The following is a 25,753-nucleotide window of genomic DNA, read 5'->3' as shown; positions in this document are numbered from 1 at the left end:
TCTCTCATTCGTCTTTTAAAAACATAACATTCATCACTTTGGTCACAGAGTCATAACTTAAAGCTTTGCCAAAGATCACACCCAGGGCTCTCTCACTATATTTTCACTCTGCTTATTTGTCATCTCCTGTATAAAAAAAAACAAACACAGAAGCAAAGAAAATATTATTGATTGAAATTCCTCTGAGGAATTTTCTCAGAAAATAACTTTGTATTTGCACAGGTTTTAAGGAATCATGTCATCTGTTGTTATGAGTCATAGCTTAAGCATTTATTATTCCACTGTATTGATGCCAATATACCATTGATGTTCATTAAACAAAAGTATTTTTAGAAAAGTGGAAGCTTTCAGTGCAGCAGGGAAGGTTTGGAAGTTTTTTCCAGCTTTTGTTTCCATGTCACAACTTTTACAACATGACAGAGTTAAAACAAATACTACATGGGATGGATACACTGACCTTTTTGATCATATGAATGCAAAGCTTATTTTAAAAATAGCATGTGGTTTGTTTGCACTCATCTGAATGTTTCTCAGAAGTGCTGCTCTGGAAGCTGAAATAATCACAGGTACAGTTCCTATAAATAATACTTGTCACGCCTTTGGAGGTTTTCAGCTTTATAGTTTAATACATTTAGATTACATATAGGACAGCCTTCACCCCCTTCGAAGTAACTCAGCTGTATCGTGTAGTCACACAGTTAAAACCACCTGAATGTGAAGTGACTGTGTTTCAAGTGACTGTAGTACTAATACACATGTATCTTGATTTCCTGGTATATCCACATCCTGGGTGTTACTTTTAGATGTGCTCAATATCTCACCCCGCAGAGTACGTGATAATGTAAACTGGAGTATATTAAACCTGCAGGAACTATTGGTCAGCATATATTTGGTTTTGTATGTTGACCAGAATTTGAGATTAATAATTGCAAATATTTTTATCCCAAACAGGAAATGTTTAATCTTGAAATATCCTAGAGGTCCTATTCAGTTTCAGGTGGATTAGCTCCATAAAGACGTTTTAGTGTCACATGAATCAAAGTGTGACTGAGTGTGAAACTGATGTAATCCTGTCTATTACTGGTTGCAGATTGATGGACCATTTTTTAAAACACAGTAACACCCGGGGTTTTTACCCTTTTCTGTCTCATGACGTAACAACCTCAGTCACTATATTTTGTTTGATATTTAGTTGTCAGTTTGTCCATTGGTTTATATGACCGTATGTTTATCCATCCGTCTTATTCTTGCGAATGCCTTGAAGGAACTAAACTTGATCCAAACCTTCACTTGGGCTCAAGGATGGACTGATAAATTTTCGTAGTCAAAGGTCAAGATAACTGTGACATTATATCTGTTCATTGTGTCCCTCCCATTCTTGTAAATGTGATATCACAGTAGTGTCTATAGGAAATGTCTTCAAACTTGGCAAAAATGTACAATTGGTCAAAAGATATTTGACCAATGTGTGTGATATTTTTAAGGCATCCATTTGTGGGGGCGGCTGTAGCTCAGTTGGTAAGCCCGTCGTCCACAGACCACAGGGTCAGTGGTTTGATCCCTGGTCCCGGCTATATGTCCAAGTGTCTCTAGGCAAGACACTGAAACCCCAGCAGCCCATTCCCATCCCCAGCTGTGCAGTGCTGGTCCAAGCCCAGTAGAAATTGGGGAGGGAAGCATCAAGAAGGGCCACTGGCGTACAAACTGTGCCAAATCTACATGCAGACAATGATCCGCTGTGGCGACCCTGAACTCACGGGATAAGCCGAAAGGACAAAAACAAATAATAATAATCCATCCATTACTTGAAGGAATTTCTTCAAATTTACCACAGAGTCAACTTGGACTCAAGGGTGGACTACTTACATTTTTAGGTTCAGAGGTCAAAAGTCTTTTCTGCTCATTTGAACACAATATCCCAGGAACAGCATGGAATTTCTTCAAATCTGGCACAAACATCCACCAGGACTTAAGAATTAACTGATTTTAGATTTTAGTGGTCAAAGTCATTGTGAACGCACATCCATCCCGTGTACAGTGTCTCTGTACAAAATGCCTGTAGGAAATTACATTCATTACATCGGGCACAAAACGTCCCCTTGAGCTCATGGATAGACTGAATGAGTCTGCAGAGACACACATGTAAACTGAAAACTTACTGATTCCTGTTTTTTGTATTGCGTCTTGTGGACGCAATTCAACCAGCAAAATAATGACATCCCCTTAGTTCCCTCCAGTCAACCCTATTCTTACTTGATTTATTGAAACTCATGTTTCTTATCAGGTATCAGCAGGATAAATGCTGTGATGTGATTTCCTGTTCCAGTTAGCAGCTCCCCAGACATCAGATCAGTGCTTCATTATTAGTGGCTTAAACAACAAATACTTTAAAAATGTAAATCACTCCAGTACCATAGGTCAGTACACAAGTGCACTCAACTGTATATCTGAAGTGAAAATGCACATTTTAAGTGTTTTCTGATGTATATGTGGCTACACACAGCTCTTTTTATGCAACTTTGGCATAAGCACTTGTGCGTTTTCCATTGTGCTGGTCATAACACACATAAGGGCTGTGGAATTCACATACAAAAATACACATTTGTATCATTACGATGCTGTATATGCACGGCTGACAATAAAATGTAGATTTGTTTAAACAGGTGACTTTTGTTATTCTTGATTAAATTAAGAAAAGGTGAATTAGAAACACTTTCAAGACGTCAACAGGTAAAGATTAAGAGGAAGTCAACTTTGTGTGTGTGTGTGAGTCGCACACATGATCGCACGAGCTGGAGCACATGGACGTGTACACCATGTACGTGCCCTGACTGACAGCTCTGAAGTGTAATCACAAGGATGAATGGTTCCACATGTGAAGCGGATGAAGAAATTATTGAAAATCACCTGATCTCCAGCACACGTGTTGAACAGCCGGGACACAGACTGTGAAGCTGTTTGATTCAGGTCAGCATGTTTTCATTTACAGCCAGGTGTGTTTGTATTTAGATTGTGACACATATTCATCATTTTGGCTCAGTACACCACCATGATGGGTTGAAGTTGTAGACTGTCGGCTTTTATTTATGGTTTTGGTCTATGAAGCATGCAGGAATTACAGCCACGTTAATTTACAGACCCCCAATTTTGGTGGCTTGTAAATATTTGGACAATTGGCCAGGTTTTGATTCAGTAACAGGCAGATTAAAGGTTTAGATGAGGTCCAACGAGTCATCACTCAAGCAAAACAAATCAACTTAAAATCTGTATGTGATTCTTTGAAGTTGTTTTTCTGTCAGTGTAGTCATTTGGTGTCTTTGTAGTAGTTTTAACTTGTCTTTGGTGTCCCTGTTTGCTTTTTATGGTCATTTTTGTTGCTGAGAAGCCATTTTCTGTTTCTTTGTTTGTTCTTTTATCACTTTGTAGTCAATTTGTGTCTCACTGAAATTATTTTTCATGTCTGTGATCATTTTATATCTCTGTAGTCATTTGTTTTTTAATTGCAATGAAATTCTTGTTTATACTGTTTTATACTGAGGCACGGGCCAAGGGTCCATTTAAAAGACAACCAAACTCTTGATTAAATGTTTAAGAACATAGGTTTTTACATGAGTCACAACATGCAAGCAAACCCCTCACTTGGACACACAGTAAACAAGCATTCACCAGTGGAAGGGATAACAGATATCAGGAAAGGAATAACTCACATGATATTCCTCTTATTATTGTATTTAAATAATTACATAAAATGTTGCATTTGATGTTCATCTGATCATGACTGGAAGCATCCTTCTCTCTGGACTTTCTCTGTGGTCTCCCTGTTGAGTAACCCGTCGTTTAAAGTGCACCACAGCATGTGGCAACAGAGCCCTCAAATATGACTTCATTCCCCTTCAGGGCAACTAGAAAGTGGAAAAAACAGAGAGAAAAGTCTATATTCTCAGTCTTCCCTTGCACATCCATTTGTCATCGGGGCACATTCCTGCTCCTCTTCCTCATAATGGACTGGTTATCCCTCTTCACAATGAGGACACCAGGCTGGAAACATCTGCAGTGTGTGAAGTAGCTGAAACAAAAATGGGATTGTGAGAGTGAAGGTCGAGGTCAACTTCACCATAGTTGAGGAGGAAATATCGTTTTTGACAGGTTCCTGAAGTTACAATGAGAAAAAACTAGGAACTGCATATTGAAAATTGAAATTTAAAACACAACTGAAAGAGGGCAAAGTCAATTCTTTGTAAACAAGTATTTGTTTAAGGATTTGTGAGAAAAGGCGTGAAAGTGGAATAAATAGTCTTTAATTATAGCAAAGACAAAGCTCTGATAGAGGAAGCAACATCTCCCAAAAGCTGAAAAATGTTGATTATTGGAAATGTGGACGGTCAGTTCACGCAAATACCAATCAGAGAAGTATTGTGAAGTAGTAAACAAAAAATATCAATTTTCCTTAGTAACCAGTTGATTGTTTAGTGACTAAAATGTCAGAAAATAATGAAACTATCATGATTATTCTCTAAAGTCCAATTTTAAATGCTCAAATTCTTATTTTTTCTCTCACCCCAAAATCCCCAAATGTTAGATTTACAATGGTTGGGACCTGGGACATATTATTCTTTTGGCATTCTTCTTAAAAACCGAGTTAAAATAATAAAACTGCCATGTGTAGTTAGGGTCAAAAAGGAGCAAACAACCTTGGGTCTCTTTAAGAAAGTTAGTCCAGCTGTGTTACAAAATGGTCTTTTGTTCTTGCATCAACACACTTCTTGTTCTTTCAGTCTTGTTCTCCCTGTTTTCTGATTGAAGTGCACAATCTATGATTGATTTTTTTTTTTACCTGCTTAAAACACACCATACCGGCTCAATGTCGAAAGTGTATTTGCAATTAAAGCGTCTCACATTTTGCCAGGAAAACATGTAACGCTACTTGCCAGTTGTTGTAACGTGACTGACCTCAGCTGGTGAAAATGATCTATTACAACAATAAGATGACTTTTTAAATTGGCGTCAAGTCACGTGCCGTTTAACTTCAGTTTGATCTTCTGCGGCTTCCGTACCGCGAGCCTGGCGTCAGTTTGAATGTTCGGCGCGTTTTAGAGGCAGCAGTTTTGTTGTGGCAGCTAAAGAAAACTCAGGTAATGTTTCTTTTGTTGACTTAATATTTACTCAATATAGACAACTTTTTAAAAGACGTACATACGTAAGTCTTAATCATTTAGCACCCAAGCTAACCGATGTTGGGACGTTAATTTTAGCTTTCTTGACATTAAGTTTGGTTCCTACCGCGTCTCCACCGTTGGCTAAATGTTGATTTAATGATGTCATATCAATGACACGCAGGCTATTTAACAGTTATTTACGTTTGCGTACATTTAATTTATATTAAAATGGCTTTATTATTGCTTTTAGCGACCAGGGTGATGCACCACAGAAGCACTATTTAACGCTAACGTCATAAAATTATGCATTTAAGGCCGTTTTCCAAGCTCCCCTTTAAATTCTGTCATTTTATTGCTGTTTTTGTGCAGTGATAGACGACAACCAAAGCTTTTCACATAATTGGTTTAAATAAATAAATAAAAAAACCGAGATATTTCGGATTGTAATTCGCCTTGTATCACAAATGTCAGAGGCTTTCACGAAGTGACGTCACTAACTTTTAAAAGTAGGCCTGTCAGTACATACGCGTCTGGGGTTGCGTTAACTAGCTAACATTAGCTCGTTCGCTGGACGTGTCACAGTACGTTTCTGAACAGCTGTGCTTCTCTTTCTTCTCAAAGTATGGCCTCCCCTGCTACACGCCCCGATGAGGGCGCATTCAAGACCCCTAAAACTGTCCGAGTCAGGAGCTGCGGAAGCAACGGAGGGACCCCCATCACCATCCCAGCTTCACCTTTCATGAAGAAGTTGGGCTGTGGGACAGGTGTTAATGTTTACCTCATGAACAGGTCTGTCGTGCTCGTCTGAATTAAAAATACATTCTTAGTCAAATAGTTTGACATTTTGCATCTGTCTATGGGTGAGCACACATAACGTACACAAAGTATTTGTTCGTAGTACTTTGTGTAGATTGTGTGTAGCAAATCCATTTCCACTGGTTGAACATCTTTTAATTGTACTGCTTACAAAGTCACATTTTTAAAATTTTTATGTCCTGTATATACGTAGTATCAGATCAAAGCTTACAATACCAAATCATTTTAGAGTGGGAAAGGTGAATGCGTCTCCCTGGGCTGTGAAGAAGATCAACAGTAAATGTGCAGCCAAACAATTGCCCGTTTACCAGAAGCGCCTGAACGAAGAGGCAAAGGTCCTGAAGGGAATCGATCATCCAAACATTGTTGGTAAGAAAGGTCTCCTTTTTCACAGTTCTTATACAGTGAGTTGTTTTGGGCTAAGAAGCAGACCCAGTATTGGGACGTTCAAGAAGTGACACAAGCTCAGATGTTTTAATAAGCTCTGATGGGGTTTACAGAGATCATTACAGAAGGAGGACTGTAGCTATTCACTGACCTGGGTACATCCCAATTCCCTAATTGCATCCACATTTCCCTCAAAGTACCCCCCCCCACACACACACACACACACACACACACACACACACACACCAAGAAGACCTGATGGAAACATAGAAATATAAGTACTCTGAGACTTATCACAAAGGGAAATCTAAATCCCATGATAGCATTGATAGACTAATGAGTCATTTTGGTACATAAATGCATCTGTTCTGCATTTGGTCAACTCTGCAGCACAACCATCCTGTTCAAATCCCAGCAGCTCCTGTTCTCCTTTTTCATATTTTATAGTTCAAGTCATTAGTATTTAAAACCAGTGGAAGTCGTGAACTCCAGATATAAAGTTCCAGGGTGGAAAGCTTTTTTTTTTTTTAGCTTGATGCAGAAAGCAGGGGACATGTGAAAGAGCAGGAGAAACTCTTGCTCCACAGAAGAGCTTTACATGAGCTCAATAAGCATAAATGTTAGATTTTGTCAGTTGCAGAGTTTATCAAATCATATTTTAAAATATAAACAGATTTTTTTTTTAATGAATTGAATTGAATTGCTTGGAATTTGTTAAATGTTGATGTAGTGCAAACTGTAAGTAATAAAAATTATCAATGTGAAACATGAAAATAATATGTATCCTGATATTAATGTTGATCACACTCAGCTCTATCCTTATTCATGATTCCTGATCTACACTGCCAAGAGAAAGCGTGAAAGCATCCTTACACTATTATCTTTTGTTGGTTTTATTCAATATTATGGTTGTGAATGCATCGCAAAATGCACAAAAAGATCAAACACTTCCATTTTTTAAGCATATTTGGGGACAGAATAGTCATCATATTTGCATGTTTGACTTTACTTTAATTTAAAAAAACTGCCTTTGTAGCAATGACTGTCTAACAAATCCATGGCATTCTACCAGTCAGTTTTTGCCCACAGGAATAAGCATGTCTCTTCAGTATGGACCAGGATACACGCTGATTGAGGATGGCTTGCACACGAGAATAAAGTTTAATATACAAATTTGATTTCACCATTATTCTGTGCTCAAGTATGCTTAAAAAGACACACAAAATTTAACATTTTATTGAATAAAAACCAACAAAGTATAATAGCAATACAAAACTGTGTAGGCTTTTCTTTGCAGTGTATAATACCGGTTTTCAGGCGCAGGGGGGGAAATTCATCCAGAGTGGAATAATGTGGCAGCCAATGCTGAAACTTTCTTTTCCCCTAAGCAAATAAATGAATGCTTTTTTTATTTAAGGCATATTTATATTTCTGTTTTTAATTGTATGCATCTTTGTTCTTACGAGGTTTCCGTGCGTTCGCCACGGCTAAAGATGGCTCCAAGTGTTTGGCCATGGAGTATGGAGGGGAGCAGTCCCTCAACGACCTGATAGAGAAGAGGAAAGGGGATGGCCTGAAAGCGTTTCCTGCAGCCAATGTAGAAAAAGTGGCGCTCCATGTGGCTCGTGGTCTACAGGTAAATTATACAGACATTCCTCTTTGAAATGTACATTCCATCATTCACATTTAGTTTCTGTCTCTGGAAATGTAGTTGCTGTCTGTTAATGTTCCTACAACTCCATAATGTCGATCTTGCAACACAGGGGTGGGAGTGTGTGATGCGAACCTCCATGAGTGCAACAGATGTAGAGGGAGGACATTTATAGATGAAGCTATGAATGCAAGTTTTTATACTGGCACATATTGATTTGACAAACTATTTGCCTTGAGTTGAATCTAATAGCATAATATTGAAGTATTTTGAAGGGAAAAATAAAGAAGAAAATGTAAAATAGTCATCCTTGAAAAGTGGCAGCACATTTTCACACATTTGTGCAACACTGCATCAAAAGCAGCACTTTGAAGAGTTGAAGACTGCACGTTTGGAATTTCATTGCAGTCACATGCAGTCACCGTCCATAATAGTAATCAAACACTGCTGTTTTTGGGATGTGACTGCTTCATCCTTTCTGGTTTGTCTTGGACTTTGGCTCTAAATAACTAAGCCTGTAATAAATAGACAGGATCTGTAATAAGTTGACATTTTAATGATGTTGACCAGTGGTGCATTTATTAGTTTGTTGTAAAATGTGTTCACATTTTAAAACAGCAATTCTACATGAACTTTGTTTTTCAATCTGAATGAAATGATTTATATTGCTGTATTGACTTTACCAATATCTGTCTTTAATTTACATTAGTCTTTAAATTAAAAAAAAAAATTGTGTGAACAATTACTCACTGTTCTTGTTTACTTAACATCAACCATCTTTTAATTTCATTTCATAAATGAGTATTGTGTAACAAAATAGAAAAATGAGCCACATGTTTTAGGGTTAATTTCTGTCTTTGTCTTTGCAGTATCTGCACAATGAGAAGAAGTTGCTACACGGTGACATTAAGTCATGTAATGTTGTGATCAAGGGCGACTTTGAAACTGTCAAGATCTGTGACGTTGGTGTGTCTCTGCAGCTGGATGAAAACATGAGAGGTAATTATTGTTTCAGTGCTTTGCTTTGTAAATATGTATGTGGTACTGTGTAATTGGTAGAAAGGGACAGTGGGAGCAAAATGTTTACCAACATGTTCCTTATGGGATGAGATGATCCAATCCCTGTGTGGAAAATTCAGGTGTTAGACCAGCTCGGCTGTGGACTGTCATCTTCTAATACTGAGACTAAATCGAACAATGATGCAAACAATTCAAACATTTTAGAAATTGATATTGAAAGTGTAAAAATATGGCTTTTACTAGTCATGAATTTCCATACTTGTTTCAATTCACATGTCTGTATACACACACTAGGCCTACAGTGCCATAAGTATTTGGACAGTGACAATACGTGGCTCTGTATGCCACCATAAGTTTTGGGATTTGACAAACAACCAGTGTGGGAATATAGTTAAATTATATTTTCTCAAACAAACATCATATCCGACTTTTAGACTTTTTTTCAGCTTATCTTTTAGAGTGAAGACATGGTTATAAATCTTTAGGGAATGAATGCAAATCAATGTAGAGTCCCCTGAAGTGATGGATACAAGTAGGAGGAATCATGGATGATTTACACCTGCACTCAAGCACAAGTCCTCTTGTGCTTTGACTCTTCTTGAACACATCATTAATGAATGGAATGTAAATGATTAGTCACAGTAAAGCAAGACTCAGAGGCCCACAGAACATCAGTGTGCGTTATACAGGTGATGTTTGGTTGATTTAATTGTAGAAACCCAGACAAATTAAATGTTTAGTAAATATTTGTGTTGTCAGTGGCAGACCCACAGGCTGAGTATATTGGCACAGAGCCATGGAAGCCAAAAGAGGCTCTGGACGACGGAGGAGAGATCACAGATAAGGCTGATGTCTTCGCCTATGGTCTGACTCTATGGGAGATGATGACACTGGCCATGCCTCATCTGGAGATGCTGGAGGATTATGATGAAGAGGAGGAAGAAGGTTCGACATTATGTGGTGACACACACTTAAGTCACTTGCCTTAAGTATAGATGGAACTGTTGTTTAACTTTGCTTTTTTTTTCATGTCTTTCTGCTCTAAATTAGTTGAATATTTTTGTTTAAACTGTTGGTCAGACAAAACTAGACATTTGACATCACCATGGGCTTTAATGTGATTGCTAGAGAGGTAATCAGACTAATTATTCATATTTGTAGACCCACATGTGATGTTAATATGAAACCGCTGAATATGTTTAATCCTTGTGGGGGGGCGATGGTTTGTCCAGTGCTTTTTCTGTTTGTGAATTACTGCACAAACTGAAGAAGCAGCTGTGATTCCTAATGGAAAAAAATTGTCTCCATTCGGTACAATACTGAGTTGCTTCTGTGTTTCAGAGGACTCGATGGAAATTAGTTTTGATGAAGACTCCTATTACGAGAGGTTGGGGACGAGGCCGCCACTAGACACAGAGGCTCTGGGCAGCTCATACCGGAGGATGGTGGAGCTCTTTTATCTCTGCACAGAGGAAGACCCCAAGAAGAGACCCTCAGCCGCTCAGGTTGTCCAGGCTTTAGAGAACAATACCCCGCTGGAGAAAACTGCCAGTGAGGTGATAGTTATTGACTAAGTTACAACTAATTATATAATTTCAGTTAGAGCTGCATATTTGAGTGTTCAGGATCCTTTCTGTCAAGGCTGGTGTTTAATGACATTAATACATTGTTCTGTCTGCAGCTTATTTTATTGGTTATTGAATAGGCCAGACCTGAATTCACAGCTCATTTCTATTTACTGCACATGTACCTGTGGACTTTTCTATGATGTGAAGCTTTCTTTTTAGGCTGTTCCTGAATTTTCCCACCTGTATATTTCCATTTGTATCAGTAAGTTAGACTTTACTTGCCTTTTTATATTTAACTTTTTCATGTTGTCTGTTTTATAAATGTTAGTGGCTACAATAGAGTAAAACTTCGCTGTTTATTGAAATGAACAATTTGGAAGGTTCGATGTGGATCTGTCCATCAATTACAGAACTTCCAAACCAAATGGCAAAACCAGCCAGAGTTCAATTTAACCCGACTAAATAAAATAGGTGTATAAATACAGCATACAATAAGAATGTTTATTAAATCTCTTTACAAACTAGAATGCCTTTTTCAATAATGGCATCCACCTTTTAAACAGGTTTATCTCTAAAAAGATTTTTCCTTACAAACTGCTCTAGCAAGAAAATTAACATTTAAATTCAATGTAGCAAGAGGCTCCAGTCTTCTTTGACGTAAAAAACAAACATAATCCCAACTCTAAATGAGTCAAGGCAAATTATGTGGGGATATTCAGAAATGATATTTAGTCGCTCCTGAGGAAGCAAAATATAAACATCTGAGTAGTTAACGCTGCCAATATACATAACATTCAACAAATCAGGCAACACCAACTATAAATACTTACAAGTGGATCAAGATAAAACCACTAAGCTTATTTTATACTAAAGTGATAAAATTATAACTTTAGCCTGAATACACAGTACCTGTTTTGCATATGAAACAATTCCAGTTACATGAACATGTGTTAAAATGCTGATTTAACAGGCTGAACTGGACAATGTATCTCTAATCCAAGCTTCATGCAATGAAGTTGTAAACAAGAAAAGTTGGTGTGTTGCAGTACTTGGTTGCAAATAGTTTGCCATCAGGTGTTGGGTCAGAGAATGCAATTTCCTCCTTTGTAAGATGACTCCCATATGAGAAGCTGCTCCTTAAGAACCAAAGGAAAATGAAGTTAGAGTGAGAAGATGTAGCCCATTGTAAGTCAGGCTGAAATGTTTAAATGCAGCTAAAGCTTCTTAAAGTTATCTGAAATACTTCTCCCATGTGTTGTATTACATTTGTTTGTGGTAATCGCATACTCATGGCAGTGCTTCCATAGATTTGTAGCAATTTCACAAAGTCAGAATTTACCACTACTAATGTAGTGATTTCTGCAGCAAGAGGTAGGAGGAGAGTAAAATTTTACCTAACAGTGTCCAGCATACGAGTTGCGATGCCCTGTCGTCTGGCCAGGCTGAAGACCCAGATTCGGCTGATACCACACAGAGCTTGTTCTGGGACGGTGGAGCAGCACCATGCTCTGTGACGCTCCATGAAGTCGTCCTTGGTCATATCCTTATGTCGATCTGGCTGCTCGAGGACTCTGTAGGCCTGACGAGACAAACAATCGGTATAAATTACCGAGGAAGCATGATTGTTCATGAAGTAAGTAGAGGTAAAGAGAAAATCAGAAGCAACTAGAGATTATAAGTAAACCTGAAACAAATTCTTAAGCCTCTACAACCTTCCGAATGCGCGCGCACACAGAAATGGAAAAGCTTTACCTGACGAATGGGTTCAGCAACAAGACATCCTACAACCACGCGCTCGGTGTTGATGAACAGGTAGGTTTTCGCCTGTGTGGGTCTGCTCAGAGTCACCTGCTGGAAGCCCAACTCATTGTCTGCAACACGACGCACATCGTCTGCCTGCAGACACACAAACAGTGAGGGAAAAGAATTTTCAAGCAGGACAGAAAAAAAATTAAGCTTTGGCTAACTTAACCCTAAAGTGATGACACGCTATGAAAGGTGTTCGGACCCAAACCTTTTTGGTGGCGTATTTTGGATCATCTGGCAGGACAAGGAGAATTTTTCCATCCCAGAACTCTGCCACCACCCGCTCCTTCTTCCAGCCCTAGAAAACCAACAAAGAGACTTAATCACTACAGTGTCTTAAAGTTTTCAACTCAAAACATTGAAATGATTATTTTTCACAGCTGCTTTATACGCTGACACATGCACCAGTGTGCAGTGGGATGACACAATGCTTGGATTAATTTAGGTGCAAATGACTAAACATCTCTACAACCTCAGACTTGTGTGACTCATTCATTCTGTGCATTATTTGCAGTTTTCCTGACATTTTATCATTGTTTCATGTGTTAGTCTTGAAATACCTTTTAAATTTTTTTGTATAAGGACTGAAGCAGGAAGATGAGGCAGTTTTACCACAAATCTGATGGAGTCCAGGAGGTGCTGGTGGAACTGTGTGTGTTGGAAATTATCCTCTGGGTTGTCAGCACTGTACACCATGCCACATGAACTGCAGGTTGTTGCTCCAAACTGCTTCTGACCAGCATCCTAAAAATAAAATCAACACACATACGGGAAAAAAATAATAATTATTTCCCCCTGTTCCAACTAATCTTTTGAATGTATCAGCGATTACAGCATTAAATAATAAGAAAATACTGATTGCTGGCACAAAATGGACTGGTTTTAATCCAAAATACTGTTCTTAGTCTTCAGAAATGTTTTTCAGGCTAACTGACAAATTCTAGGGACGGGGTTTTAATTAAAGTTTACTGGATTTACTTGTAGGCCCATTATAAATTGATGGAGAACAATGCAGGTAGATTTGTTTTGTGAATGTTCTGGAATGAAAGATGAAGAAAGCGGAAAAAGCTATTAACATTAGTGGGAAACAGCCTCTCTTTTGCTAGATTGGCTCCAGGAAACAACACACCCTTATAAGCGTGTAAGCGAAATGAAAGAGTGTACATCATTTTTGTGAAGTCAAGCAGAGTTTGTTGTGAGCTAATCACACAGGGTTCAGGTATTTAGAAAAACTGTCTTGCACGTTTAGTTATTACATTAACTTCAAAATGCTCCCAAACAATTTGCATTCAGAGATTTGTATTAACATTATTTATGTTCCACATCTCACTCACGAAAATGTACTCTAACAAATACTTAACGTACAATGATGAGCTGGTCATCGTCCTGTTTCTCCTTCCTCCTGCGAAGAGGTCGCTCTTTAATAGCACAGGACTGCAGTGATGTCATTGGGGCAGAGGGGGTGCTGCAGGACACTGGACCCTGCAGAGCTGTGTTCTTTAACCTGTGGGACCCAAAAAATTTAAAAAATAGTCAGAATTGTCACCACCTGCAATTACTGAGTCTAAAATCTTTAGGTCATTTTATTGCTGAAATTCAGTGCCAACTCTTAATTTTGAGATATAAAATATCTCTTGGTGTTAGATGGTGAAGTGCTCACCTCTTGGATGCAGAGCCAAAGATGGGATACACAGCTACAGATTCTGTGGGGAAAAGGAAAAGATGTAATTGCTTTCAAAGGACAAGATACATTTTTTGTTCTGAAACATCACAACAAAGATGGTAGTGAAAAAAAAAAAAAAAGCAAAAGCAGTTAATCTTCTAGTTCACCAGGGAAGTGTGAGTTGGTACAGATGCATTGTTGTACAGTGATGCTGAGATGAAAACCGTGTGTCAGGTTACCTTTGGGAGGGCTGGGGGCAGCACTGGTGGGGCTTATATCACTCAGTTCAAAGACGGGCTCTGAGCTGCCTTTCGGTGAATCACCCTGGACAAAAGAAAAGGTTCAAGTGAAAACCAACTGCAGAAACAAGAATTAAGAAACCAGAATGTGGTCAACATTGTCATGGATGTATTATTTAGAACATGAGGGACAAACTTCAACGTGCTGTACCTGAATATTGATGGATAAGGCTGCAGAGCCAGAAATGGGTTTTGGAGTCCTTGTCAACACAACAGACAGCTCCCTGGTAATCCCATATTTCTCCATTGACATATTGGGAGATCTGTAAAAGGAAGGAGGGTGGTCATCTGGAACAATAACATTCTGTTACCTTAAGACTATTGTATTACAAATTGTGAAACAAACACAAACAGCAATTCATTCATTCAAAAAAATGTTATTACACTGTACACACACACACACACAGTCAGGCAACAAGGTTTTAAAACACTTTTGAAGTTACACTAGATGCGTTAAACTCAAACAACGTACGCTCTTTTCTACAGCAGAACAAATTCACTCCAACTAGGCGACATTTTTCTAGCCATTTCAAAATAATCGTATGCCGACTTTTGCACCCAAAAGGAGACTGGAAAATACCCAGAGCAATGCAGTAAGCCAGAATTTATTTATATTCAAATAATAATAATTATCATGCAATCTTTCGCACCAATTTGAGTTTCAGTATTTTACTACAAGTTTTTTATTTAAATACTACTTGAACATTTTTGTCACTTCTGATAATGCAAGACTCTGGCCTGCATAGAATTGAAATGTCAAAATTTTATTACATAATAATACCCTGGATATATATTCAGTGTTCAGTATCATGTCACAATTTAAAGTATTGTGACTCTTTGGCAATAAAAATATTTATAACTTTAAGTATCTGCAGAAATCCCGTTCAAACCCGGATCATTCTCACTTTCAAGAGACCGTATACAGTAACCACTGTAAACAAAAAAAAATTAAAAAAATTAAGCATTCGCCCCTCTTTCTAAAAAAAGTACAGTAAAGTACTTTTACAGCGTTCATTATTCTAGTCAGAGCTTGAAACCATTTTATGCACGAGGGAAAAAAAACAAACAAACAGTAGAAGGCAAAATTTTTAAAAAAGTACCTCAATTGCTGTGGCGTTTCAGGCTCGTCATTAACAGAGTCCATCCAGTCTGTTGGGTCAAACTTTGCTCTCCGCTTGTTCTTCAGCTGCTTCTCTTGTGTCTCAGCCGACTGAGCATCAGTCTGCAGGCAAAGGAAAACATAATACACGTTTGATTAGTTTGCTTGTTTTTGCTGACCCTCAGCTGCCAGGGGTGCTGCTGCTGAAAGCTGCTGACCTCCGATCAGCCTGAACAGAGGGGTTGGCTCTCCATTGAACAACACAGCTACCTGGTGATGGGCGAAAACGAATCGCTGCATCGAGTGCTTGGAATTTATTTGTTTCGAAACACTGCTTTGAATTCTGTCTTAACGTGACATGTGTAATGTCACGTGTCTGTCTCGTAATTGTTTCATGAAACGTCTCAAATTTGAGCGGCACCGGTAGGGACAGACCCCAAGGTGAATATTTCACAGAACATAAAGAGCAACTGATGCGGAGTCAGTTGACACTTGGAATACATGAATATTTAATGGAGTTCAGGCTCAATCAGTGATAATGGTTGTCTGTAGCTCCCCCAATGTGGAGCGCTCACTCACTGACACTATAAAAACACCCAAAGAAAGTTTTAAGGGTTGAGGAAAGACAAACTTTTCCTCATCTATCAGTGTATCCCCAGTTTCACGAGCCATCATTCCACAATGTGAGGCTACTTTTTATACATTGTTCCACTACAACGAATAGTTTATTCCCAAATTAATGTACAGCACATGCATATAACTAACAATAACATGTAATCAAATATAAAAATTGTACAATTGTTCATTCACATTTAGTCATCAAGTCATTTGGCAGACGCATTTATCCAAAGCAACTTACAAGTTGTTGTTTTTTGTTTTTAGGATTTAGGTGCAGAGGAAGGTGCAAAAGTGTTTTCAGCACTTTTTTAAATTATTGAGAGTGACTTTGCCAAGGGTGCATACAATGGGAGCTCATTCATTTTATTCTAAAAATGACTGAGAGTGATAACACTCCTCCCCACCTAGGTCACAAAGGCACCACACATTTTTGAGCAGATGTCGCCAAAGTGGTGGTTAAAATGCTTCAAAGCACTGAAAGGTTTTCTGAATCAGTTGCTTCAACTGGTTGAAAGCTTCAGAAAGCCTCGATTTCCCGTCACTAGAGCTACAAACCCTGCACAGTCACAACACAATTAATTTGGTTCAGATTGCTTAAACATTTCAGTGCTTCAGAAAATAGGTTAATTCACAGATGCAGATTATTGCAGATTCACACCTGCAATAAGTAACAAAAACGGCCAATGAGTTAATATTAATAAAATAATAATAAAATAAAAAATTGTCTGTGCAAACACCCTCTCGATAAATTAATATTTAAGTTTAACTTTTTTTTATTTGTACAAGCTCAATTACGTTGAAGGAATTTTTTGTGCCGTTTCAAAATAAGGGGATGCAAACCTTTGCACCCAATTTCTTTATTGTGATATTTAAGGACTGTGCAGAACATAGATCAGTTGCATTTAACTACAAGCATCATCCCAATTATTCTAGGACTATCAATTCTGTTGAAAATTAGCTAGTCAAGTCCTCCAGTTATTGCACCCATACCACTGCCCTCAACTACTCTTACATATCAAAGTTGTATAACATTACAGCAAATTTCAAAACCATTAGCACACAATGTTAAATGTTTTGGACACAATTTAGTCTTGACCTGTAGAGTACAAACACACAAACAAAAGTGGCTCATCTTACCTCTTTAGGTTTCTTTTGGGGCTGCTGTTGTGGCGGATGCACCTGCTTTGATTTCTCACTCTTTGTCTGAGTGAGGGCAATGTTACTTTTCCCCAGGGCTGAAGCTGGTCTGTTTGAGGATTTGAGAGTGGCTTTTTTAAACATGGATGTAGGTTTCTTCCCCGTACCAAAGAATGCAGCTCCAACAAAGATCTTCGGTTTGGGCTTCAGAGTGCTGAAAGTGATGGTGATTGCTTTCTTGGAATCCACTGGTTTAGTGATGCTGACAGGAGCAGCAGCTGTAGCAGATGCTGGTGTAGCAGTGACACTGCTGAGTTAAATAATGCAAAGATTGGAAATTATATTTAAAGAAATTATATCTTAAAAGGAAAATCTGGTGAAAAGGCATATGTTGTTGTCTGAACAACCAAAAAGGCACAAAGACTCAACTTGAAACAAACCTGATATTTTGTCTTGCCTCCTTGACATTATTCGTACATGTTGCATAGCTTTTGATACCAGTCTTTCCCACTTTACTAGATCCTGGAGACACCTTTGTCGGCTTGTTTCCCTCCTTTACGACCTTCTTTTTCTTCTTTTCTGGCTTTTTGGCCTGAGAGGGGGGTGAAGGAAGAGATGGCAGGGCCTCCTTTATCGCTTTCCTCTCTAGTGGAGTAAGATAGATGGGCTTTTGCTTGCCATAGAAAGAGCTTGTTACCATGGATTGTTTGAATGGAGACTGATGGGACGACCGGGCTGGTGACTCTACAAAAAGAGCCAAATTAACAGAAAAAGTTACTCAAATGCATGTGTGTGAAACACTGTATGGGTGCAGTAGAAAGGTGTTTAGCCCTTTACAGATAAAAACCAGGTAAAGACAGACACAAAAAAAAACAAAAAAAAAAACATTGTTGTCAGAACCACATCAACAGGTTCAAGCTGGTCTTCCACCAGTCTACCTTACCTGCAAGTCTTTGTGGGGATTTATTTGGCGAGGAACAGTTTTCCTTGTCTAGATTGGCTGCTAGTTTCTTCCTGGGCGATCTCCTCTTAACACGGGACATTTCCTCCCTCATCTCTCTCTTAGCTGGGTGACTAAAGAAAAAGAAACAGACGAGTGGTCTCAATAAAGAAAATCAGAAATAAAGCTGTTGATACACATCTTTTCATGTATTATTGTTATTATTATTATTATTATTATAAAATTACTTTGTTATATGTAAACATTTTTTAATCAGATATTAAATGTATTTAGCTGAGGGAACTACTGCATATGGTCAGGATGTTTAGACAAAACAAGCCTATAATAAATGCTTTTGAATCATACTTGTCAGAGTCCAGCGAGGCGAGTTTTCTCTTCCTGTTAGTAGTGAGCATCATTTTTCTTCACCTGCACAGACATAGTTAATTTAGCAGGCCTTCTGTGTTAACATCTAAAATACAAAAACATTAGGCATGTTCTTTTTAAAAAAATGCATGTAGTAAAATCTTCCAATATCAGTCCTTCATCATATTTCAAAACTTACAGCAAATTAAATTAAATTATGCCCAGGTCTGTAGTTAGAATACCTTTATGAGCAAGCAAACTCCAAAACATGAAGGAATTATTTTCTGCAATTAAAAAAGGGAAACCTAACGCTTGTGTACCTAACATATACCAACCCTCTGCTGTGCAACTAATCAGGATAAAAAAAAAAAATGAATCACAAACGTTTACAGACAACAACGCATTTAAGATTATTTTTGCGTTTTGATGATGGCGTCGGTGTGTGACGATAACAAACGCAACACCCGCTGATATTTAACTTTATCCAAACCTTTACTGACAGTTCGGAATATTGATCAACAATCTCAATTTAACGTTGTGCCTGAAACGAGAACACATTTTAGCTCATCTGTATACAAATGCTCATGTTGGTTTGGCTTAGTTTAGCGTTGAGTCTTAGCTAACGAGGCGCCTATTTAAGAGCAAAAGAAGACTTGAGTGAGTAATTGGCGGGATGATTAGCTTAGCAGGCGCTACGTTTGCAAAGTAACTTGCATCCGTGTGGATATCGAGAGTTGCCTAAATCGGAGGAAAGTCAACAGGTTTCTCCTGAACAGTGTTATTTGTCTGTTTAAATGTTCGCTGATAAAACCTAATGTTAATGCGACGCTATTTGAAGGTAAATACGCCATTTTGGAGAGAGAACAAACCAAAGTAGCAAACATCGAAAACACAGCTATATAATTCTTACGCGTTATCTTACCGAAGACAATTACGTGGTGTCACATAAAACAATAAATTGCGGTTCAAACTTAAGAGTTTCTGACGACTCTGCTGCTTCTTCTGCCCGCGTTTCTTCTCTGTGTTTTGAACAGCGCGCCAGTCTCTTATTAAAAAAAGCGACACGGCCAGACCGGAAACGGAACCATATGCAATGGCGTTACCACAATAAAAGCGGCGTCTGTCCCTCGAAATAATTTATTATTATGGAAGGAAGGTATTTACCGTATTTACTGGTTAGGCAAACGTCAAAGCCAGTTAGCCTTAAAAACTTCAAAGGCAATTATGCGATGTGTCATTGATTATTTCAAAAGTATTAATAAAGTATTAAAAGGCATATACTAGCAATAATGTCCTCTATAAGCTGGACGTTTTGAAGTTTGAATGGTGTTCTAGCTGAAAGTATGACAAAGTAGTTAGGGGCCAAATAACGTACGCAAGTCGCAATAATAATAATAAATATTGGAATATCATTAGGATACCAACATATATTTGTTAATTTGTTCATGCTGCTCATAATAAGAACTTTCAGTTCTAGTCCAGCTTTGTTTGACATGAGCCTCAGGAATAAGAGTTCTGCTAATTTCTCAAATGTTCAGGCCTTGTGTATTTTATAATGTGCAAGTTGAAGGACAGAACCACTTCACAAACAATTTTATGAAATTCATTAAGAAAATGTCTTCTATTCAGACATTGATCATACACACCAGTGTCAACCGAACCTTTTAAAGGAGAAAACATTTTTTTGTAACCTTATTTGAGATTGATGGCGAAAGGCTTTTTTGGGCTACAGAAACTACACACTGAACAACGATAAACCTTTGTGAAACACCTCATTGACTAGTTTTCCTTTTGTTTGCTTTTTGTTTTTTGTTTTTTTAATTCAAGCTTTTGTTTTGAAGACACGCCCTGCACTTCCTGTTAGCAGCTGAACGCAGCTTTCAACAACTTCCTGGTTCAGGTCGTACACGCCGAAAGTGACGGTAGCGAATAGCTGTCGGTTTGTAGCCGATGGTGTTTAGTTGTAGTCAAAATCACCGTGTTAGTTTTCAAACAGTATTGAGTTACAATTCGTCCTTTAGGGTCGAGTTTTAGGCCGCGTAAAATGGTATTTTACTTTACAAGTAACGGTGAGTAAAGGGTTAGCAGCAGTGTTAGCTAGTAGCCCGGTTAGCCAGTACTCTTTAAATCTGCAGTTTTACTGACTTTGTATTTGTCTTGTGTGTGTGTCAGTTGATTTTATTTCGTTGTTTTACTCAATGATTATTTTTCTTTAAGTGGTGGAGTCTCCCTATACGATCTACATGGGGAAGGACAAGTATGAAAGTAAGCTTGCAACTGTTAAATTGTAGACTGAGACTGATACGTACGTGGATCGCATCGTTATCTTGTCCTGGCTTTAAATTATAAACCGTTGATTAGGTATTTTGACAAGATACATAATGCCACATATCAACTAATTGGTTGAGAGTAATCATGTATTTATTTATTTTTGCAGATGAGGACCTGATAAAGTATGGATGGCCTGAAGATATCTGGTAAGAGGTTTCTGTATTTTCGCTCTTATCAGCTGGAAAAGTTTAACTGTGTACAGTTGCTTTATATGATGATTAAGTAAAATGTGTAGCTATGCATTGTAGCCCAGTTAAACTAAATAAAGTGTTGCAAATTAGATTTTCGGTTCGAATAACGACTCTGCGTGATTTTTAAGCACAATTAGGGAAATGTGTTGGATATGAATATGAAGATTATATTACATGGGTTGTAGTGAACAGCTCGTGTTTTTTTACGTTTAGGTTTCATGTGGACAAACTGTCTTCGGCTCATGTGTATTTGAGATTATCAAAGGTAAGGAGTCAGCCCATCATACCACAACTACATAAAGTACACAATCATGCCAATAACCATTGTTACTGGTACACATTATTTTGGGTTTGGGCAAAAAGCCTCAATTTCCAACGATCTGTGAGAAACAGTGAATCATAAAAATAGGGACTCTGTGCCCAAAAATAATAATAATTCTGCTTGTATTCAAATTTATTCTGGGTCTGGGACTTCTTTATATGCACAGAAAGTGACTAGTTTTGTAAAGACTGACAAAAATGTGTTGTCAGATTCCATTAAAAAAGTCATCTGATGCAGCAGGCTAGCTGTTTAACTATCCACCAAGCACTGAGTTTAAAAGATGCAGATACCTTTACTGCACACAGGCACAGCTGATGTCTCAGCACATGTCTTTTCTAGGGGCAGACCATAGTGGATATTCCCCCAGAGGTGCTTATAGACTGTGCACAGCTGGTGAAAAACAACAGCATCCAAGGTAAAGCTTGGCTTAGCAATAACATAAACACTAAAATGAATTCAGATTTGAGCTACCAGCACTAGAATGAGACTTTTGTTTTCTTGGTTTGTTTATGCTACATCTGTGATCATAAACAAAGTGCATGAGATCTGCTACAGTTTATAAAATCAACAGTTGTGTAATCTAAACCTCCAATCTGACATCTACCATCAGGAATCACTCTGTCAAGTACACTGTCTGCCATTGTTTATGAGACATACATACTTTGCTTACAGTGTATATTTAGGTTTATTGTGTTGTGTACTGTCAGGCTGTAAGATGAACAACATCAATGTGGTTTACACACCGTGGGCCAACCTCAAGAAAACTGGAGACATGGATGTAGGACAGATTGGTTTCCATCGACAGAAAGAGGTCAGTAAAGAACTGAAATGGAAACACTCAAGCGCCACGTTCATTTGGTCTGACTGAAGTTTTTCACACCCTCACTGCTTTACACAGGTGAAGATCGTGGCGGTGGAGAAGAAAATCAATGAGATTGTAAACCGCCTGGAGAAAACAAAAGAAGAACGTTTCCCAGATCTAGCAGCAGAGAAGGAGTCAAGAGACAGAGAGGAGAGGAATGAGAAGAAAGCTCAACTCCAAGAACAGAAAAGGAGAGAGAAGGAAGAGCAGAAAAGAAAAAAGGAGATGGAGGAGCTCAGGTACGTCTCCAATACCACAGGTTTGAGGGTTTTGCTCAAGTCTGCTTGACTGAATTCTCACTATATCCTTACTGAATCATCTGTATTTGTTTCTAACAACATACATTTTGATTTCCTTCTCCAGGAACTATTCATCACTTATGAAGAATGAAAACATGAAGACTAATGAGGTGAGGAAATCAGCTGACCCTGGGGGGAAGGAAGGAATGAATGAAAAAATAAAAAAATAAAAAAAAATAAAATATATATATATATATATATATATATATATATATATATATATATATATATATATATATATATATATATATATATATATATATATATATATTTTTTTTTTTTTTTTTTCTTCGATTACAGAAGAGTTTTGAGTTTGATTTTGAGAACCATTGTAATGATACCCCTTCACTGCTTGTCTTTAACAGGATGGATATGACTCCGATGAATTCATGTAAAAGGTGTAGATCAGGCAGCAAGCAGACCTCCACCCCCCAGAGCTGCTATCAGGATCCTTCACTGGTGCTTTTGCTTGCTGTAACTGCACTGACACTGAGGAAAAGAAAAAGACAAATGGATACCTTTTGCTTTTTGGCACAGAGCAGAAAGTGAGGCAGTGAAGGAACAGCGCTGGGACCTATTCCACATGGTGACTTGTTCAGATACTGCTTCCAACCCAAACCAAGCTGGCTGAGCTCTTCAACACAGGATGATGCTATAGAAGAACATAAGACAACAGGAGTAATGAAAGAGAGTTTGTGGAGAAACAGTAAATTGGGTTTTCAGTGTCACATTGACCGATGTTGATGTTATAGAACTAAAGTCTGTGGCTGTTTTAAATAACCGTACAAACCTGAAGGCAAAAAACCTTCTGCTCACTTTTTTCATCTATTCATCACTTTTTCCTGAGTACAGTTAGCATTTGGCAACAGATGCACATAGGTTGACAAGCCATAAAAAAACTATTTTACAAAACCTCAAACTGTCGTTCATTTGCAGAAAAGTACAGAGTCCTTGAAGTCCTGAATGATGTTTTTTTTTTTTTTTAATCTACTGTGCAATCATTTGGGGCAGCATTTAAGTAATATTTTCATGTAATGTGACTTCAAGGGGCTTGTTTGAAATTATCTTACTAGATCAGATTATGAGAATTCTGACACTTACACTCTCTGACAAGTATTCAGCTGTAACTAGTAAAACTTTTAAATCAACTGGTAAATGCAAAGAGTAGTTTGTCCATAACTGTCTGCAGACGTTAACATTGTAGGAGCACATTTTATCCTTTGTAAGTGCTAATAACATATGGATCTATCAAGAAAATCAATGAGCAGCTCTCCTTGTGATGGATCTGTGGCCTGATAAAAAAGGGGAAATCTTTTGTGAGGTTGTAAGAGCATTACATGCCAGTTCTACTTGGTGCTTTGCATGTAAACATTGAATAAAACATTACATTGTCTCACTAATGTCATTGTCCAAAATTGTGAGGTTGTTTCTGTGATTTAGTTCATTTACACTTCTATTGTTTTCTGATAGTTCTCACACAGGAGGATGCTTTAAGCTGTGTGGCTATTAAGAATAAAGACGAAATGTCTGGAGGATGACAGCATATGATTTGTTGTAATAAAAATGAATTTGGTATGTCATTGGTTGGATTAAAATTGAATCTGAAAGCTCGCTGGTCTGCTAAACCACTCTGAGCTGCAGTAATCCAGTCCCAGTTATGTAAGGGTGTTGTGACGCCAAATTTATTTCCTGGGCTTTTTTGACCAATTAGATTTTTATAATATTTGTGTATTCTACTACTAATAATAATATTAATGTCGAAGGTATGTTATCTACAATGACGAGATAACTCAATGTCCTGAGAAATGAGTTGAAAGGGAGTAGCTGAAGCTTGTTTAGCCTATACCCCCTTGTAATCACCTACACATTTGTCGTTTTTATCCTTTCAACATTCCCACTAAGACAAAAATACAAAAAGAAAAAATAAAGATACGCCTGTCACGAAACAATTTGTTCCTCCTAGATACATAGTCGTGTTACTGCTTTCTTGTACTTGTTTAACACGTCATCTTCTTAAAACCAATGAGTTTGGGATGTTTTTATTTCCATAGACTTACCACTCTGAAAAACGTGCTTTTCAAACTCTGTTACTAAATATCACGAATCTTGTTTTTGTAAGACTTAAGAATAATGTATTCGTATCGAACCAATTTGTTTACCGTTTGTATTTCTCTTTTCACTACATTCAGCACACTATCCAAATGTTTTCCTGAAAAAAGTAGTATACACTTGCACAGCACACGCACGCTAAAAATAAGACCTGGGTGGCGTTCAAATCTAGATCAAAGGCAACAGACTGAACAACTGACCGATCAATCACTTTTTAGTGCGTGGATTTTGGCCTGCAGGTGGTCACTGAAGGAGGAAAGGGGTCACGAGGACCCCGCCTCCACGTTAAACCAGTCTCTCAGTTTTAACGTTAATGAATAACAAATATACGGTTACTTTAAAGAAGCAAAACAACTACATACACTTAATAGGCTGGAAATAAACTTAGAAAATTACTTATAATCATGAACATTAAAAGAAAACTACGGAAACATTACGCTACGGGTTAGCCGAGGAAAACATGGAGGATGCGGGCATCGATCCCGCTACCTCTCGCATGCTAAGCGAGCGCTCTACCATTTGAGCTAATCCCCCTGCGGTAACCATGTGTGCACGATGTTTTCTTATAACCTCTCACTCGGAGTGTACAGGCTCTCCAACTGCTGCTTTTCCTTTCACATAATAGTAAGCTACCTCATATTTCGTTAACTACTGTTTGTTCAAGGATACGATGCCATTTATCTGAATTTTATTGACCAAATATGTAACTGATTTAAAGAAAAAAAAAAAATGATGATCCCTTACATTATTTTTGTTGAAAATGAAAAACACACGTTATTTGGCACTTTTGGTTTGTTAAGCTTGTCGTTGTTAGATAAAAAACTCCTCCTTCGAGCCGGATTCGAACCAGCGACCTAAGGATGTCTATGAGTTCACTTCTACAGTCCTCCGCTCTACCAACTGAGCTATCGAAGGGGACACACTCCTATACGATAAATGCGACTTCTATACTTAGACACCCTCGGTCATGGAAAGGGTGCATTGTGTATTAAATGTATATAAAAATATAAAACTACTTGTTTGATCTGATTCTTGGGTCAGTACGAACAAAACAAAACAAGTTCCAATTAGTTGGTAATCTGAAGGTTTGGTCAAACCGTTCATCACTAGCTG

At 38.0% G+C, this 25,753-nt stretch overlaps 3 protein-coding genes and 2 non-coding genes across 9 annotated transcripts; 2 read left to right on the top strand and 3 right to left on the bottom strand.

Moving 5' to 3' along the window:
- The first annotated feature begins 145 nt into the window (after positions 1–145).
- pbk (PDZ binding kinase) lies at positions 146–10,935 on the top strand. 3 transcript variants are annotated; one of them, XM_067482642.1, is made up of 7 exons: positions 146–2,967; positions 5,778–5,945; positions 6,202–6,341; positions 7,826–7,995; positions 8,880–9,009; positions 9,790–9,990; positions 10,372–10,935. In XM_067482642.1, exons 2-7 carry the CDS (start codon positions 5,779–5,781, stop codon positions 10,602–10,604), a joined length of 1,041 nt encoding a protein of 346 aa, XP_067338743.1. In that variant the 5' UTR covers positions 146–2,967; position 5,778; the 3' UTR covers positions 10,605–10,935. The 3 variants fall into 3 exon arrangements, with proteins under 3 accessions (XP_067338743.1, XP_067338742.1, XP_067338744.1); XM_067482641.1 differs by lacking the exon at positions 146–2,967 and adding an exon at positions 3,052–5,132; XM_067482643.1 differs by lacking the exon at positions 146–2,967 and adding an exon at positions 3,064–5,132 and having other exon boundaries at positions 9,790–9,975.
- Positions 10,936–11,078: 143 nt separating this feature from the next.
- Positions 11,079–19,608, bottom strand: esco2 (establishment of sister chromatid cohesion N-acetyltransferase 2). 3 transcript variants are annotated; one of them, XM_067482637.1, is made up of 15 exons: positions 19,449–19,608; positions 18,527–18,632; positions 18,164–18,294; positions 17,661–17,964; positions 17,221–17,530; positions 15,467–15,588; positions 14,518–14,629; positions 14,307–14,391; positions 14,065–14,107; positions 13,770–13,908; positions 13,017–13,148; positions 12,613–12,702; positions 12,351–12,494; positions 11,993–12,177; positions 11,079–11,734 (listed from the first exon to the last, which is right to left on the bottom strand). In XM_067482637.1, exons 2-15 carry the CDS (start codon positions 18,577–18,579, stop codon positions 11,602–11,604), a joined length of 1,983 nt encoding a protein of 660 aa, XP_067338738.1. In that variant the 5' UTR covers positions 18,580–18,632; positions 19,449–19,608; the 3' UTR covers positions 11,079–11,601. The 3 variants fall into 3 exon arrangements, with proteins under 3 accessions (XP_067338738.1, XP_067338737.1, XP_067338739.1); XM_067482636.1 differs by having other exon boundaries at positions 18,527–18,589; positions 19,449–19,607; XM_067482638.1 differs by having other exon boundaries at positions 17,221–17,527; positions 18,527–18,589; positions 19,449–19,607.
- Positions 19,609–20,399: 791 nt separating this feature from the next.
- ccdc25 (coiled-coil domain containing 25) lies at positions 20,400–24,450 on the top strand. Its single transcript, XM_067482652.1, has 9 exons — positions 20,400–20,595; positions 20,744–20,791; positions 20,964–21,003; positions 21,262–21,313; positions 21,710–21,785; positions 22,078–22,181; positions 22,269–22,471; positions 22,596–22,641; positions 22,897–24,450. Exons 1-9 carry the CDS (start codon positions 20,571–20,573, stop codon positions 22,924–22,926), a joined length of 624 nt encoding a protein of 207 aa, XP_067338753.1. The 5' UTR covers positions 20,400–20,570; the 3' UTR covers positions 22,927–24,450.
- Positions 24,451–25,101: 651 nt separating this feature from the next.
- On the bottom strand, positions 25,102–25,174 carry trnaa-agc (transfer RNA alanine (anticodon AGC)). Its single transcript has one exon. It is a non-coding gene; the product is annotated as a tRNA-Ala (tRNA).
- A 292-nt stretch (positions 25,175–25,466) lies between these two features.
- Positions 25,467–25,555, bottom strand: trnay-gua (transfer RNA tyrosine (anticodon GUA)). The gene is given in 2 exon segments: positions 25,467–25,502; positions 25,519–25,555. It is a non-coding gene; the product is annotated as a tRNA-Tyr (tRNA).
- Between the last annotated feature and the right edge of the window lie 198 nt (positions 25,556–25,753).

The sequence above is a fragment of the Channa argus genome, chromosome 17 (assembly GCF_033026475.1).
Source record: "Channa argus isolate prfri chromosome 17, Channa argus male v1.0, whole genome shotgun sequence".
Classification (NCBI taxonomy): domain Eukaryota; kingdom Metazoa; phylum Chordata; class Actinopteri; order Anabantiformes; family Channidae; genus Channa; species Channa argus.
Note: the sequence above shows the minus strand (reverse complement) of the source record. Positions and strands in the feature narration are given on the sequence as shown.

Coding starts and splice junctions, on each gene's coding strand:
- pbk (XM_067482642.1), top strand. CDS start 5,779: ATGGCCTCCCCTGCTACACGCCCCGATGAGGGCGCATTCAAGACCCCT. Junction 9,010..9,789: donor GCTGGATGAAAACATGAGAG/GTAATTATTGTT, acceptor TTGTGTTGTCAG/TGGCAGACCCACAGGCTGAG. Junction 9,991..10,371: donor AGAAGGTTCGACATTATGTG/GTGACACACACT, acceptor TCTGTGTTTCAG/AGGACTCGATGGAAATTAGT.
- esco2 (XM_067482637.1), bottom strand. CDS start 18,579: ATGATGCTCACTACTAACAGGAAGAGAAAACTCGCCTCGCTGGACTCT. Junction 18,295..18,526: donor GCCTCGCTGGACTCTGACAA/GTATGATTCAAA, acceptor CTTTTTCTTTAG/TCACCCAGCTAAGAGAGAGA. Junction 14,392..14,517: donor CCTTATCCATCAATATTCAG/GTACAGCACGTT, acceptor TCTTTTGTCCAG/GGTGATTCACCGAAAGGCAG.
- ccdc25 (XM_067482652.1), top strand. CDS start 20,571: ATGGTATTTTACTTTACAAGTAACG. Junction 20,792..20,963: donor GGGGAAGGACAAGTATGAAA/GTAAGCTTGCAA, acceptor TTATTTTTGCAG/ATGAGGACCTGATAAAGTAT. Junction 21,786..22,077: donor GAAAAACAACAGCATCCAAG/GTAAAGCTTGGC, acceptor GTGTACTGTCAG/GCTGTAAGATGAACAACATC.